This window comes from Colletotrichum gloeosporioides, assembly GCF_011800055.1.
Source record: "Colletotrichum gloeosporioides strain Lc1 chromosome Unknown consensus_95, whole genome shotgun sequence".
Taxonomy (NCBI): domain Eukaryota; kingdom Fungi; phylum Ascomycota; class Sordariomycetes; order Glomerellales; family Glomerellaceae; genus Colletotrichum; species Colletotrichum gloeosporioides.
Genome location: NW_025544740.1, coordinates 339906 through 352119, shown reverse-complemented (window position 1 = coordinate 352119; position 12214 = coordinate 339906). Strand labels below are relative to the sequence as shown.

The window sequence follows — 12214 nt, the reverse complement described above, 5'->3', positions numbered from 1 at the left end:
AAACGCCACGCTACCAAGGACGGAGGGGACTGCCTGCCTTCTTGCTTTTGCATCCTGAATTTGCTTGCTACTCTTTTAGCTCTTGTCCTTGTGGCTCTTCTTCATTCCCAAAAAGTTGCGCTTCTTCTTCTCCTTCTCGCCCTTATGGGGCTTTCCTCCGTCCATCGGCGCTGGCGAGGCTGCCCCGTTCGATACCGGCGAAGGCTGGTTGAGGCTCATTTGGCTCATCTGAGCCGTCGGCGGCGCGACCGGGCGCCCTGGCAAGCCACCTGTCGGGGGTGGCCTCCGACCGCCAGCGGGCAGGCCTTGCTGTGGTGGTGGCGCCATGCCGGGCCCAGGGCGGTTAGCCATGGGATTCGGCGGCGGAGCGGGTCGCTCGTAAACCCATGCGGGAGCGCGGGGTGTAGGCCGTTCCATGGGAATGTCGAGTGCGCGCTTATCCTTAGTGAGATCACCTACCTGGCGGATGAAGAGTTGAGGGGTGAGCATGTGGCTTGTCGCCAGGAAGATGTCCTTGCTCTGGCGGGCAGAGACCTCGTAACATGCACGACTCTCACTGAACGTCGCACCACCAGCCATGAAGACGATGAAGCGCTGCCTGTTTTCCGGCGGCCGACGTCCTGATGATGCCCAGTTTGGCCTGCCTGCACGAAGCGATCCCTGCTGCGAAGCCAAAAGGTCCTCATTAGGGTCCAATGGCGGTTTCACGTAGGGGAACGTCGTCTGATCCAGTGTGCCGCGGCAGAGCTCTTCCAACATCGTCTGCATTGCGGTTTCGAAACGGGAGAGCGAATATTCTTCGCTGACCTCTGCAGACTTGGTGTTCTTCGGGAATAGAGGCGGCGGGGGAGGTCGGGTATCTTTCAAAGCATGCACGGGACGTCCTCCCAACATTTCAAGGTTGACCACCACCTCGCCGTCCCTTTGTGGCAGACCACAGTGTGCCAGAAGTCGGTTGATATCTTCCTGAATGACACCATCGCGGTACATGACATAGAGCATGATGAGTCGCAGTCGGTCGCTGGGCGTAACGGCATCATCGTCCAAGAGTCGCACAACCTGATCCAAGATGTTCTTGGGCTTCTTAAAATCCTCGTCCAAGCCCGTCGCAAGACTTTGTTCAACAGAGGCGATGTCCGGCAGCTTGTGGTGCTGGAAAATGTTCATGGCTTCTTGCGCCATGTTCAGATGGAGCGAGTAAGCCTCCTTCATTTCCTGGAATTGCGGCAGGCCAGCCAGCATGTCTCTGATGGCGTTCAAACTCGTCGTGTCCTGTTCGTCGTTGACGAAATGAGGGTTGGCCTCCAAGAACTTTCTGAAGTCTCCCATGAGCTTGTCGATGGTGTCCTTCATGTGTCGGTGTCGGTTGTCCACCCATACAGTGTCTTTGTCGGACAGCTCCATGTCCTTTTCCTCCACGTCTGCCGTTCCTTCGTTGGTGACCATGTGGTATGTCACCTTGTCGCCGTCTTTAATATCCAAGAGGTCGTGGGCCATTGCCTGGTAGGTAAACTCGTGTACCAGAGGGGCCATCAAATCCATCGATCTGTCCGTGATGATAAGGGTACCCGTCGGTCTCGATGTTTGCGGCGGGAAGTTCTGGTTCCATTGCGCATACTCGTCCAACTCCTCTTGGACGAAACGAGCAAGATGAGCGCAGAGCACGCTGGCCTCGTGAAGGGGGTTCTTCGGTCTGTAGTAACGAACTTTCGGGTATTCGCCCAGAGTGACGCAGACGCCGGTGATCTGGTTGGGCTCGTGAGCCAAGTGCACAACTTCTGGTGTCCCAATCAACCTACCTTTTGCGCGAGAATCTTCATGTGACGTGCAACGAGATTGTTGCACCCGGGGTGAAACAGGATCGGGAAGCTCCAAGGGTCTCTAAAGGTAACGAGGTGCGACTCGCGGGGGAAGAAGTCGATCGACAAGGTCTCGAAGCCGGCGATGCTCTGTTTGGCGCCCGGACAATTATCAATCAGGTGGCGGACTCGGGGCTCAAGAACACCGATCCAAACTAGGAAAGACTTCTTGTATCTGCGTCGCTCGATATCGTTGACGAGGATCTCGGCGATGTTCTCCTTGGGGGACAGAATGTAGATGGCGTCCATCTCGGGGTTCATGTCCCTCTTTTGTTCGATGCGCTCAATGTCTGGGGGCAGAGGTCAGGCAGGGCTCGTCGCAAAGAGACAGGGCGGGCGGATCATGGAGCAGCATACTGGCGATATTGTGGTTGAGGATGTCATCTTCCTTGACGACATTGTCAATGACTCTCTTGGAATCTTCGTCGAGTACTAGGACTTTCCACTGCAGGCGTCGTTAGCTTCGGGTGGCTTGTTGGGGATGGATCTAGAGGAGGGGTAGCTCACGTCGCCTCGGGTGATGTTCTTGATGGTGTCGATGACAACTATTTGGAGGGATTAGTTCCTGGACAGCGTAGCGGCAGCTGCGCGCGGGGGAGATCAAGCCGATCATGAGAAAATGCGTACCGTCGTGGAGCTCATGAAGCGTGGAGGCACCCATTGTGGCGACTTGCCGCGTGGGCAGCGGCTCGAGGCGGGATGCTGAGCGGGCGAGCGAGGTGAGTCGCGGTCGCTACAAGGCGGATCGTCGTGAGCTCGCACGCGGTGCAGAGCGACGAAGTGGTTGCAGTGCGCAGGTCGACAGGCTGGCGTAGAGCAAGCAGGTTGACGGGTTGACAGACGGGCGAGGCTGGAATGCGCGGTGCTGCGCTGGGTTGCTGCTTGGGATTCGGTGGTGGCAGGAGGATGGACGTCCGGGCGAGGAGGTGAGTTTCTGTCCAACTGGTAGGAGTTGCGATCGTCAGTGTCTGTGTCGCTGGCGTGGATTGTCTGTTTCTGTTGCGTTGCGGTGTCGAGCCAGCAAAGCGGACGTTTCTTTGGTCTGGCGGGGTTTCAAGATGGAGGGAGAACCGGTCACAGCGGTGGGACCCTCAATGCTCCGGACCAGCAGCAGCGACGAGGCAGGGTCAGGTCCGGTAAGGTGCTATGCCGTCGGGGCGATTCCTGCACGTTCTGCGAAAAGGTAGGGGAGGGTGGTCTAAAGTACCCTCTCAAATAGTGGTGGTGGGTGAGGTGAGTAAGGTAAGGTAAAGTAGGTAAGGTACCAAGTATGCACCTGCGGCGGGACACACCTTGAGGTCAGGTAAGGAAGTTCAGGTCAAGGTCAGGTAGCAAAGACGGGCACAGAGCAAGGAAGGTGTCCCAGTGAGGATAAGGATAGGGTGACCTGATCGCAGCAGCCGCGCTACCGCTACTTGCCCACGCGCTTCAAATTGAGTGTGCAGCCGCCGGATTGGCGGGGCCACCGAACAGGCCCCTCGCTAAAGTGGTCCCTATGCAATTCGATTTAGCGGCTTTCCCCCACCTTCGGCCCCCAAGGCCAGAACGAATGAGGTCACCGCCTTTGCATTCCTCACAACTACTCCTTTTGAAGAATTTAAGCAATACCGTAGGCCTCGGGAGATATTCTTGTCTTCGCATGGATGATGCTGTTTACGCCCGACAGTCCCCTGTATGTTTCACGACGGTCCGCTACCGATGCTCTCTCGATCATTCTCCTTATGCTTGATTGCTATTGTATGAATGAAACTTGCACACATGAGAGTCCACCTCCCCTAGCCTACCACTCTCTGTCGCATCTCTTCACGCCCTTACTTTACGCTTTGCCTCCAAAAAGCTAACAAACGGGCACGATCGCCGGTCCGCCAACCGCACCGATCGGCACGGCACGGACACCGGAGCACGGGTCTAGCTCCGGAATATTGTACGTCGTTGTTTTCCCCCCTGGTTAAATTGCGGGAATTGTAGATTTCGTAGTCAGTCCATATGTTTAGCCATACACTTTCTTTTTCGCGATATACTTCATGTTCACGGTTTAGCCTGTACATGCAAGCCAAACCTTACAGACCGTTGCCGATTTGCTACTATGAACCCATTTTTCACCGTCCGTTAACTCATATTCCACCATGCGGGTTCCAGGAATCACTGATAGGGCCGTATAGAGCCTTATTTGGCAAAAGCGATGGTACTCCTGCGATTTGTTGATTGGGTAGCCTCGTTGGGTGGAGGACCAACCCCTCAGCAGGCTGCCTAATCCTATGCATCCCACCAGCCTCTTATCCTTCCATGTTGATGACCACAACGGCAGCAGCAACAACGCTAGCATCACCTTGAGCCCATCTAATCGTTCAGCTTATCATGGCAGAAGTGGTGGGACTGGTATCTGGCATCGCCAGTCTGGTCGCCCTGGCCGTGAAGATCACCGGACTTAGCTGCAGCTACATCGCCGACACCCGTTCCGCACACAGCGCACAGAAGCAGTATCTTCGCGAAGTCAATCTGCTGACCGAAGTACTTCTACGAATTGAAGAAGTCTCCCAAAACCTCGAGAAAGATAACATTGCCTTCAACCGACCGAACGACTTGTTCAAGACCGAACTGGCAGAGTGTGCTGAAAAGTTGGGGAAGCTATGCTCCGAGCTCCAAAAGCCGTCACCCAGCATATTCTGGCCGATCCATGAAAGAACTCTGAAGAAACACGTGGAAGATCTTCATCGGTTTCGCGGCATCTTCGACAGCTTCCTGTCAGCGCAGTCGCTCACCATTGCAACTGCAACGCACCGAAACGTCTCACGCCTTGCTAGTCATCAAGACCAGACAGATCTCCTGGAATGGCTCGGCAATCCTACAGAAACCTCTAAACCCGTTCCCAGCCCCCTGATCGATACTGGAACCTGGTTCTTGAACTCGGAAGCTTACAAGCAGTGGGTAGATGGAAGCAAGCCATCGCTCCTTTGGTGTCATGGCCCTCCCGGCGTCGGGAAGTCGATGCTCGCGGCTGTGGCTATTCAAGATCTGGGCGCTCGTGCAGGCCCTGTACCAGTTTTGCATTACTTCTTCGACTTTGGGAACCGAAAAGAGCAGACAAGGGAAACGATTTGGAAGGACCTGCTGCGACAGGTCATCGCCAAGGGAAACGCCTCTACGGTCCAGAAGCTCGTCAGTTTTCGAAAGGAGTTGGGTCTTCATCGCCCCGCCAGCTCGAAAGACTTCTCCGATGCCTTGAAGATCGCCTGCGCGGATCAGCAATTTGTTCTGGTTCTCGACGGTTCCGATGAAATGGAAACCTCGAGAGAACTCAAGACCATTTTGGTGCCCTTTGCCAATGCTAGCCTTCTAGTCACCAGCAGAGACACGCCAGAGATACGTTCCACGTTGAGTCAAGCTACGGCGATGGAGGTGAGAGCTGATGCTGACGACATGAGGGCCTATGTAGCCTCTCGACTCGAGGAGCACGATTTGGATGATTTGATCGAGAAACACTCCGGGCTGGAGAAAGAGATTCTCGAGAAATCTCAAGGAATGTAAGTGAAGGCACGACCTGGTTCCAGAAGGCTCTAACAGATCTCAGCTTCCTGCTTGTCCGGCTTCTGGTCGACCAACTTGTCGACCTCAGTACTGTGAAAGAAATGCGAAAAGCCCTGCAGGTGTTCCCGACCCACCTCGACGAGGCCTTCGAATCGAGTCTTCAGAGAATCAACGCCCAGTCTCAATCACACAGCGCTCTCGCAAATCGGGTCATGGGGTGGATCGTCTCTGCCGAGAGGAAGCTTCAGATGCCAGAGCTCGCTCACGGCCTCGCCACTGAAGAAGGTTTTGATGTGATCGACGAAGAGAACTTGGTATCATCCAAAACTATCCTCAAGGTTTGCGGAGGACTTGTTGTTCTTCAAGGAAGCGCAGTCAGCATGGTGCACATCACCGTTCATACTTGGCTGCGCAACCGATACGATGGCCTATATCACAAAGACCTCGCAGAATCATGTTTGACATATCTCACCATGACCTCGTTCTCAAGCGGAGCTGCTCAAAGCTTAAATGAGATGGACAAACGCTTGAGCACCTTCCCCTTTTTCTCTTACGCCGCTCAGTGTTGGAGAAGGCATCTCACCAAGGCAAAAGATGCCAGAGTTGTCAAGTCCATTGACCAATTACTAAATGATTCCGGACTTCGGTCCGCTGCTTTCCAGGGCGCAAATTATAAGAATAATTTCAAATGCCCAGTCATCAGAGAGGCAGTGCTTGAGACAATGCCTCAAGGTCACTCAGCCCTGCACTTTGCTTCGTACTGGAACCTGACCGAGATGGCTGAGAGGCTTCTGTTGAACGGAGAGGAAAAGAATGCCATGGACACACAGTCATGGACCCCGCTGCATTGGGCTTATTTTGCTCAAAGTCAGGAAGCTGTTGAGACTCTAATTTCGCATGGAGCCGACGCTAATGCAAAAGATTCAGTCGGATGGACCCCCCTTTTTTGGGCAGTCCTAAACGGCGACATAAGGGCGGTAAACTGTTTGCTTCAACACCAGGCAAGATACACTGAACGCGACATCCACGATTGGACAGCTTTGAGGTGGGCAGTGGCAAGTCTACAGATTGATATTGTCAAGATTTTGCTCAAGCATCACACCAAGCTGACGTCGCAATCCAACGACAGCTTGTCCATCATCAAGCACCTCAGCCTCGACGAGGCACGCGCTCATATTGCTTCATATCCCCAATACAGCAAGCGGGACATAATTGATGAATTAGAGGCCACCTTTGCAGATTCAGATGGATACGCAAATGAGTATGACGACCTTCTCCCTATTTTCCAAGAAACATCCTTCGACAGCACTTGTGGAGAAGTGGACGCTTTGATCCCCCTACTGGAAACCCATGGAGATGTCGGATGAAAGAACACTTGCGTAGAAGTACAAGGCATTCTTGTGACTACGATGAATCTGAATCGGAAAGCGAGATGTCAAAGCTGTGGAAGTCAGGAATGTTACAATCCGCTATCAGAGATGGGAAGCTTCTCGCTGTACGGCTCCTACTAGAAGCCGGCGCGGAGGTAAATCAGGAGGCTAGGCAAACACCTTTGCATGCGGCGACATTCAAAAAGGATACCCGTTTCGCGGAGATACTCATTCAGCACGGAGCTCATATGGAAGCCCAGAACCACGACAAGTTAACACCGTTGCAACAGGCAGTTATGAATGGCTTCGTGGAAGTCACTAGGCTTCTGCTATCGAACGGCGCAAATGCGAACGTCGTATGCATGGGCGATCCAACAGAAGTGTTCATGCGTCTACAGAACAGAGGTAGCATAAGGAGGGACCCCTATGCTGCCGCAAAGACTCCTTTGATGCTCGCTTGTGGTCTCAGTCCAAACGAAAGCGATCCTGACCTCCCAGTTCGGATGGTGCAGTTGCTCCTCGAATATGGAGCCGATCCAAATGTCGAGGGCAACATAGGCGAAAACATGACCGCCTTCCACTGTGCGGCTCGGGCAAGAAACCCCACTATTTTAGAGCTGCTTTTCGATGCTGATACCAATGTTGGCGGTCGTGGCAAAGGTCTTGAAGAAGCTGGAAAAATGCGAGTATACCAACTCCTCTTCAAAAGCTCTGATGTCCCAATGGCGTCCTTTGATCTGAGGGGACATTGCATTCCGGGGAGGCGCGCAAAATGCTTTCATATTCTGGTCCAAAACTTTGGTCGAGCATTTTTCAATCAACATGCGCTCTCTTTTGCTGCAGTACACGGAGACTGGGAGATCTTCCAGACACTTCACTCCATGGGAGCAAGTTTTGAGACGAACACCCCTCTCGGAGATTGTCTAGGTAAAGCGCTTCGTGAGTTACACTTGCAAGCGGCAGTGATACTAATAGAGAACGGTGCCTGTGTTTCATCTGGTGACGAGGCGTCCGGGTCATCAGCCACAAGCTGTGAATGGATTCGTACAGTGTTTCTTTTCTCCAAGGATCACGAGATCACGCACGATGAGATTGATCGATTCAGGGGAACCATGGAGATGCTCATATCGCATGGATTCAATATCAACACAACTGGCAGTGATAATTGCACGCTTCTACATCACGCTATTCAGAAAGGATCGCCTGAGCTCGTCGAATGCCTCCTGGATATTGGAGCCAACCCCTACTGCGAAAACAAAGACGGAGTTGACTCATTCTTGTTGGCTTGTATAGGCCAACAGCTTGCTTGTCTGGAATACCTGCTTAGGTATACTGAGAAACACACCCCCGCGAGCCACTGGCGACAGCATCTTGGTATACCAGCAATTGAACGGAACTGCGATCTTTATGCTGCAGTCAGTAAAGCCCTCAAATGTGCTGGGCAGATGAATAAACGATGTGGAAATGAAACCATGCTTTGGACAGCTGCAAATTTGGAGAACTGGGCCTTTGTCGAAGAGCTGCTGATATGTGGTGCGGATTCGGAAGCACTAATACTCCAATCTGCAGCTGAAAAAGGATGCGAATCTGTCGTCAAGCTCCTGATAGACTCTGGTAATTGTGCCAGTATACTCAATGAGCAAGTGCAGACACCGCTTCATCTTGCCGCGAAGAACGGGCACACATCCGTCGTCAAGGTTTTGATAGACTATGGCGCTGGTCTGGATGTTACAGACAAGTTGCAAAACACGCCCCTCCACCTTGCCGCATACACAGGATACCAGGGAATAGTGGGCTTACTACTATCATGCGGCGCTGATCCCGATGCAGCTAACCACCAAGGGTGGAGGCCACTTCATGCCGCGGCATGGCGTGGCCATACGGAAGCTGCCCAGTTACTGCTACAGGCTGGAGCTGATGTAGGGGCGGCTACTTTGAGATTTTTTGAAGCCTTCGAAATAGGGTTTTTCAGACACCAGGATGTGGCTTGGGCTGGAACACCTCTTCACCTTGCGGCCATGGCTGGCAGCGTTGAGATGGTTCGACTGATACTGCAAGAAAAGGTTGACGTTAACGCAAGGACGAACTCTTTTGACAATGAGGATGAAAAAGGTCAACCCACAAACACACCCAAACTTGGCCCTACGGCATTGCATATCGCTCTTGGCACGCAGAGCTGTAGGGGTCGGAAGTGGTACGAATTGGACGGGAGATGGCCTGTGTTTTCCCCTTTTGAACGTGGTGCAAGCGTCGAATTGGACAAGGGAAGGTCGGAAATTGCCTCTTTGTTGATCGAGCGTGGTGCAAATGTTGACGGCGTGGCGAATCACTTGCAGCTCAAAGATGTTGCAAAGTTTGAGGGCTTCCCGCAGTTATGGGACAAGCTAAGAGTCGGCATCACTGTCACTGATTAAGAGGACAACCTATGTCATCACGAGACCCTCTATTTGTTGTCCCGTGCTAAAGCGACTACTTGATTTTCCTGTCGGCTTATACATACTCTCTCTTAATGTCACTGTCATTATCGCTGTCGTCGTCATCATCGTCGTCGTCGTTACCCGCTCTATTATCATGTTTACCCCGTCCCCTATACTATCAAATTTCTACTAGGTATTGCCGTCCTCGATTGAAGTAATCAAGTAGATAAGAAATGTAGCAGCGCATAACCAGGAGAATTAGGCGATCTGCTCATCGCCGCATCAAGTTCATACAGTATTTCATTTGCCTGAGCTGAATTTGTCTATTGGGTATCATTCATCGACCAGTTCCAAGATATCGATCCATATCTTCGCTTCCATAAAACATCTGCCTCAACTTCTCGGCTTTCTTTGTGTCTTCATCCGCCTGCTTTCGACACTTCTTCGCATCCAGCGTCTGGGGCTTCTTCTTCTCGACTCTCCCCGCTAGCGTCTTCGGAATCTCTAGTCCCAAGCCGTACTTGTCTTCCTTCTGTTTAGTCTTGATAGGATATTGCATACCCTGTCCCGCTGCACCAAGGCCCTTCCGTGAGTCTGGATCCCAGCCGTGCGAAGAGAGGTACGTCAAGCCCATGCGCGTGCGGTCCAGCGCGGACGGCGGATGTGAGTGGGTAAGGCACACCTGATGAGCGATAGATGACTCATGCTTCTGTCGTGCCGTAACATCCTTCTTCCCGTTTGTTTCTTTATTTAGTTGCTTCACGGCTTCTTCTTCGAGGGGCAAATCGCACACGGCGCACACCTGCGCCTCCGGTGCTGGAGTTTCCTCGGACTTCTTGGGAAGAACTAGGCTGAGGTAGAAATCCCCTATTGATGAGCCTGACTTTGTTTTCTTCTCAGGTTTTGTCGTATTCAGTGTCGGGTCTGATGCCTTGACGAACTGGATAGGCTTCCGCGGGATGCCTGCGCCAAACGGCTTTTTGTGGTGGAGCGGCACATCGTAGTCTTCATCGTATTCTTCGTCTACATCGTCCGGTCTCTGCATCTGCGCCGCCATCGCACTAATGAGTCTCACTCCTACCCAGAAATCACTGTCAAAGGTGATGGACTTGAATGTGCTGGTGCTGGGGATATAAGATGAGAGGGTGTAGATGGGGAAAAGGTTGTCGTTGAGGCCAGTCCATATCGAAGCCTAGGGGCAAAGGTTACGTAAGCCGGCTGATGTGCCGTCCATCCATCCCCTGCAGCTGCCGGCAGGGGCGGGCCTGCCCCTGCTGCAATTCGGAGGCTTCCCCTGACTCCCCTGAGGGCACGTCAATAATTCCACTTTTTCTAGAAACCAAGGAAGCCCAGCAAAGTGGCCTCGTCACAAGCCTTTGCCTAGCTTCCACAACGAAGCTTTGGGTGCGATGCTCAACTTCTGAACCCTTTACGACCAACCTCACCTCCGAAAGCCCACTCGTTCGCCATGCCCATCGACTACATCGGCTACGTCTTCGCCGCCGGGCCCCCGGCCTGGGCCGTGGAGAACTGGTGGTTCATCCTCAAGACGACCACCGCCGTCGCCGTCCTCACCTTCATCAAGCTGTACTGCTCCGGCGCCAGCAACCCCTCGGAGCGGGACATGCACGGGCGGGTGGTCATGATCACGGGCGGTACGTCAGGCATAGGGGCCAGCACCGCCTACGAGCTCGGCCGGCGCGGCGCCCAGCTTGTCCTACTCACGCACACGCCCGTCTCGGACCCCTTCCTCGTCGAGTACGTCGGCGACCTGCGCGCCCGCACCGGCAACGAGCTCATCTACGCCGAGCACGTCGACCTCGCCTCCCTCCACAGCATCCGCAAGTTCGCAACCAAGTGGATCGACAACTCCCCGCCCCGCCGCCTCGACATGATCGTTCTCTGCGCCGCCACCGTCACCCCGCCCGGCACCGCGAAGCCGCGCCTGACCCCCGAGGGCCTCGAGGAGACCTGGATGGTGAACTACCTCGCCAACTTCCACCTGCTCTCCATCCTCAGCCCGGCCCTCAAGGCGCAGCCCTTCGACCGCGACGTGCGCATCCTCTTCACGACGTGTCCCTCCTACATCGGCTCGCCGCCGCTGACCGACGGCGCCGCCCTGAGCAAGACGGCCTGGTCGCCCGGCGCGGCGTACAAGCGGAGCAAGATGGCGCTGATGGTCTTCGGCCAGGCGTTCCAGAAGCACCTCGACGCGTACAAGCGGCCGGACGAGCTGCCGATGAACTCGCGGGTGGTGTTTGTGGACCCGGGATACGCGCGCACGCCGGGCATGCGGCGGTGGCTGTCGCGGGGCTCGCTCTGGGGCCTGTTCGTGTACCTGGCGGCGTATTTTGTGCCGTGGCTGCTGCTCAAGAGCCCTGACCAGGGCGCGCAGTCGTTGCTGTTCGCGGCGATGGAGCCGGGCCTGGCGCGCGGGAAGGGCGGGAGACTGATCAAGGAGTGCCGCGAGGTGGACTTTGCGCGGAAGGACGTCCACGACGAGGAGGTGGCGAAGAAGCTGTGGGAGGAGAGCGACAAGCTGATTGAGAAGACGGAGAAGGAGCAGGCGCTCGTCAGGGCGAGGCAGAAGGCGGCGGAGGAGGCGAAGGCCAAGGAAGCAAAGGAGGCGGAGAAGGTGCAGGAGGTGGAGGACCTCGTGAATGCCATCAAGAAGGGCAAGGAGGCGCAAAAGTCCAAGGGCAAGAAGAAGACCAAGAAGGAGACATGAAGGAACTGGCGCTCAAGACTATATTAGATCCAATTAATGACAAAATATTAGAGCTATGATTGTCTGGCTACGTACTGAGCATGGACTTTGTCGCTGCAGACCTGTGTGTCGCGTGCCTCGGCTGCTCACCCGTTCTCCAAAACCCGCGGCCCCACCGAAGCCGAAGCGTCGGCTTTCTCAGCGAGCTATCGCACGGCCGATCCGGGGGGTTGGGTTGGGGTAAGGGGGGCGCAACCTTTCCCCGCAACATGAAAGATGACGACAGACCCTATCAAGGGGTTCTTCATGCCGACGTCGAATTTGCGAAATATC

The 12214-nt window shown here is 54.4% G+C and overlaps 5 protein-coding genes across 5 annotated transcripts; 3 read left to right on the top strand and 2 right to left on the bottom strand.

Moving 5' to 3' along the window:
- Positions 1 to 75: 75 nt before the first annotated feature.
- GCG54_00013259 (Protein transport protein sec1) lies at positions 76 to 2520 on the bottom strand (the record flags this gene model as incomplete). Its single annotated transcript, XM_045413117.1, has 5 exons — positions 76 to 1746; positions 1800 to 2149; positions 2217 to 2304; positions 2367 to 2404; positions 2487 to 2520. The coding sequence occupies 5 exons, from the start codon at positions 2518 to 2520 to the stop codon at positions 76 to 78; spliced, it is 2181 nt and encodes a 726-aa protein (XP_045257678.1).
- Positions 2521 to 4217: 1697 nt separating this feature from the next.
- Positions 4218 to 6754, top strand: GCG54_00013258 (uncharacterized protein; the record flags this gene model as incomplete). Its single annotated transcript, XM_045413116.1, has 2 exons — positions 4218 to 5383; positions 5431 to 6754. The coding sequence occupies 2 exons, from the start codon at positions 4218 to 4220 to the stop codon at positions 6752 to 6754; spliced, it is 2490 nt and encodes an 829-aa protein (XP_045257677.1).
- A 65-nt stretch (positions 6755 to 6819) lies between these two features.
- Positions 6820 to 9171, top strand: GCG54_00013257 (uncharacterized protein; the record flags this gene model as incomplete). Its single annotated transcript, XM_045413115.1, has 2 exons — positions 6820 to 7545; positions 8203 to 9171. The coding sequence occupies 2 exons, from the start codon at positions 6820 to 6822 to the stop codon at positions 9169 to 9171; spliced, it is 1695 nt and encodes a 564-aa protein (XP_045257676.1).
- Positions 9172 to 9511: 340 nt separating this feature from the next.
- Positions 9512 to 10231, bottom strand: GCG54_00013256 (uncharacterized protein; the record flags this gene model as incomplete). Its single annotated transcript, XM_045413114.1, has 1 exon — positions 9512 to 10231. The coding sequence occupies one exon, from the start codon at positions 10229 to 10231 to the stop codon at positions 9512 to 9514; it is 720 nt and encodes a 239-aa protein (XP_045257675.1).
- Positions 10232 to 10642: 411 nt separating this feature from the next.
- On the top strand, positions 10643 to 11902 carry GCG54_00013255 (putative oxidoreductase C19A8.06; the record flags this gene model as incomplete). The annotated part of the gene is made up of 1 exon (XM_045413113.1): positions 10643 to 11902. The coding sequence occupies one exon, from the start codon at positions 10643 to 10645 to the stop codon at positions 11900 to 11902; it is 1260 nt and encodes a 419-aa protein (XP_045257674.1).
- Positions 11903 to 12214: the final 312 nt, after the last annotated feature.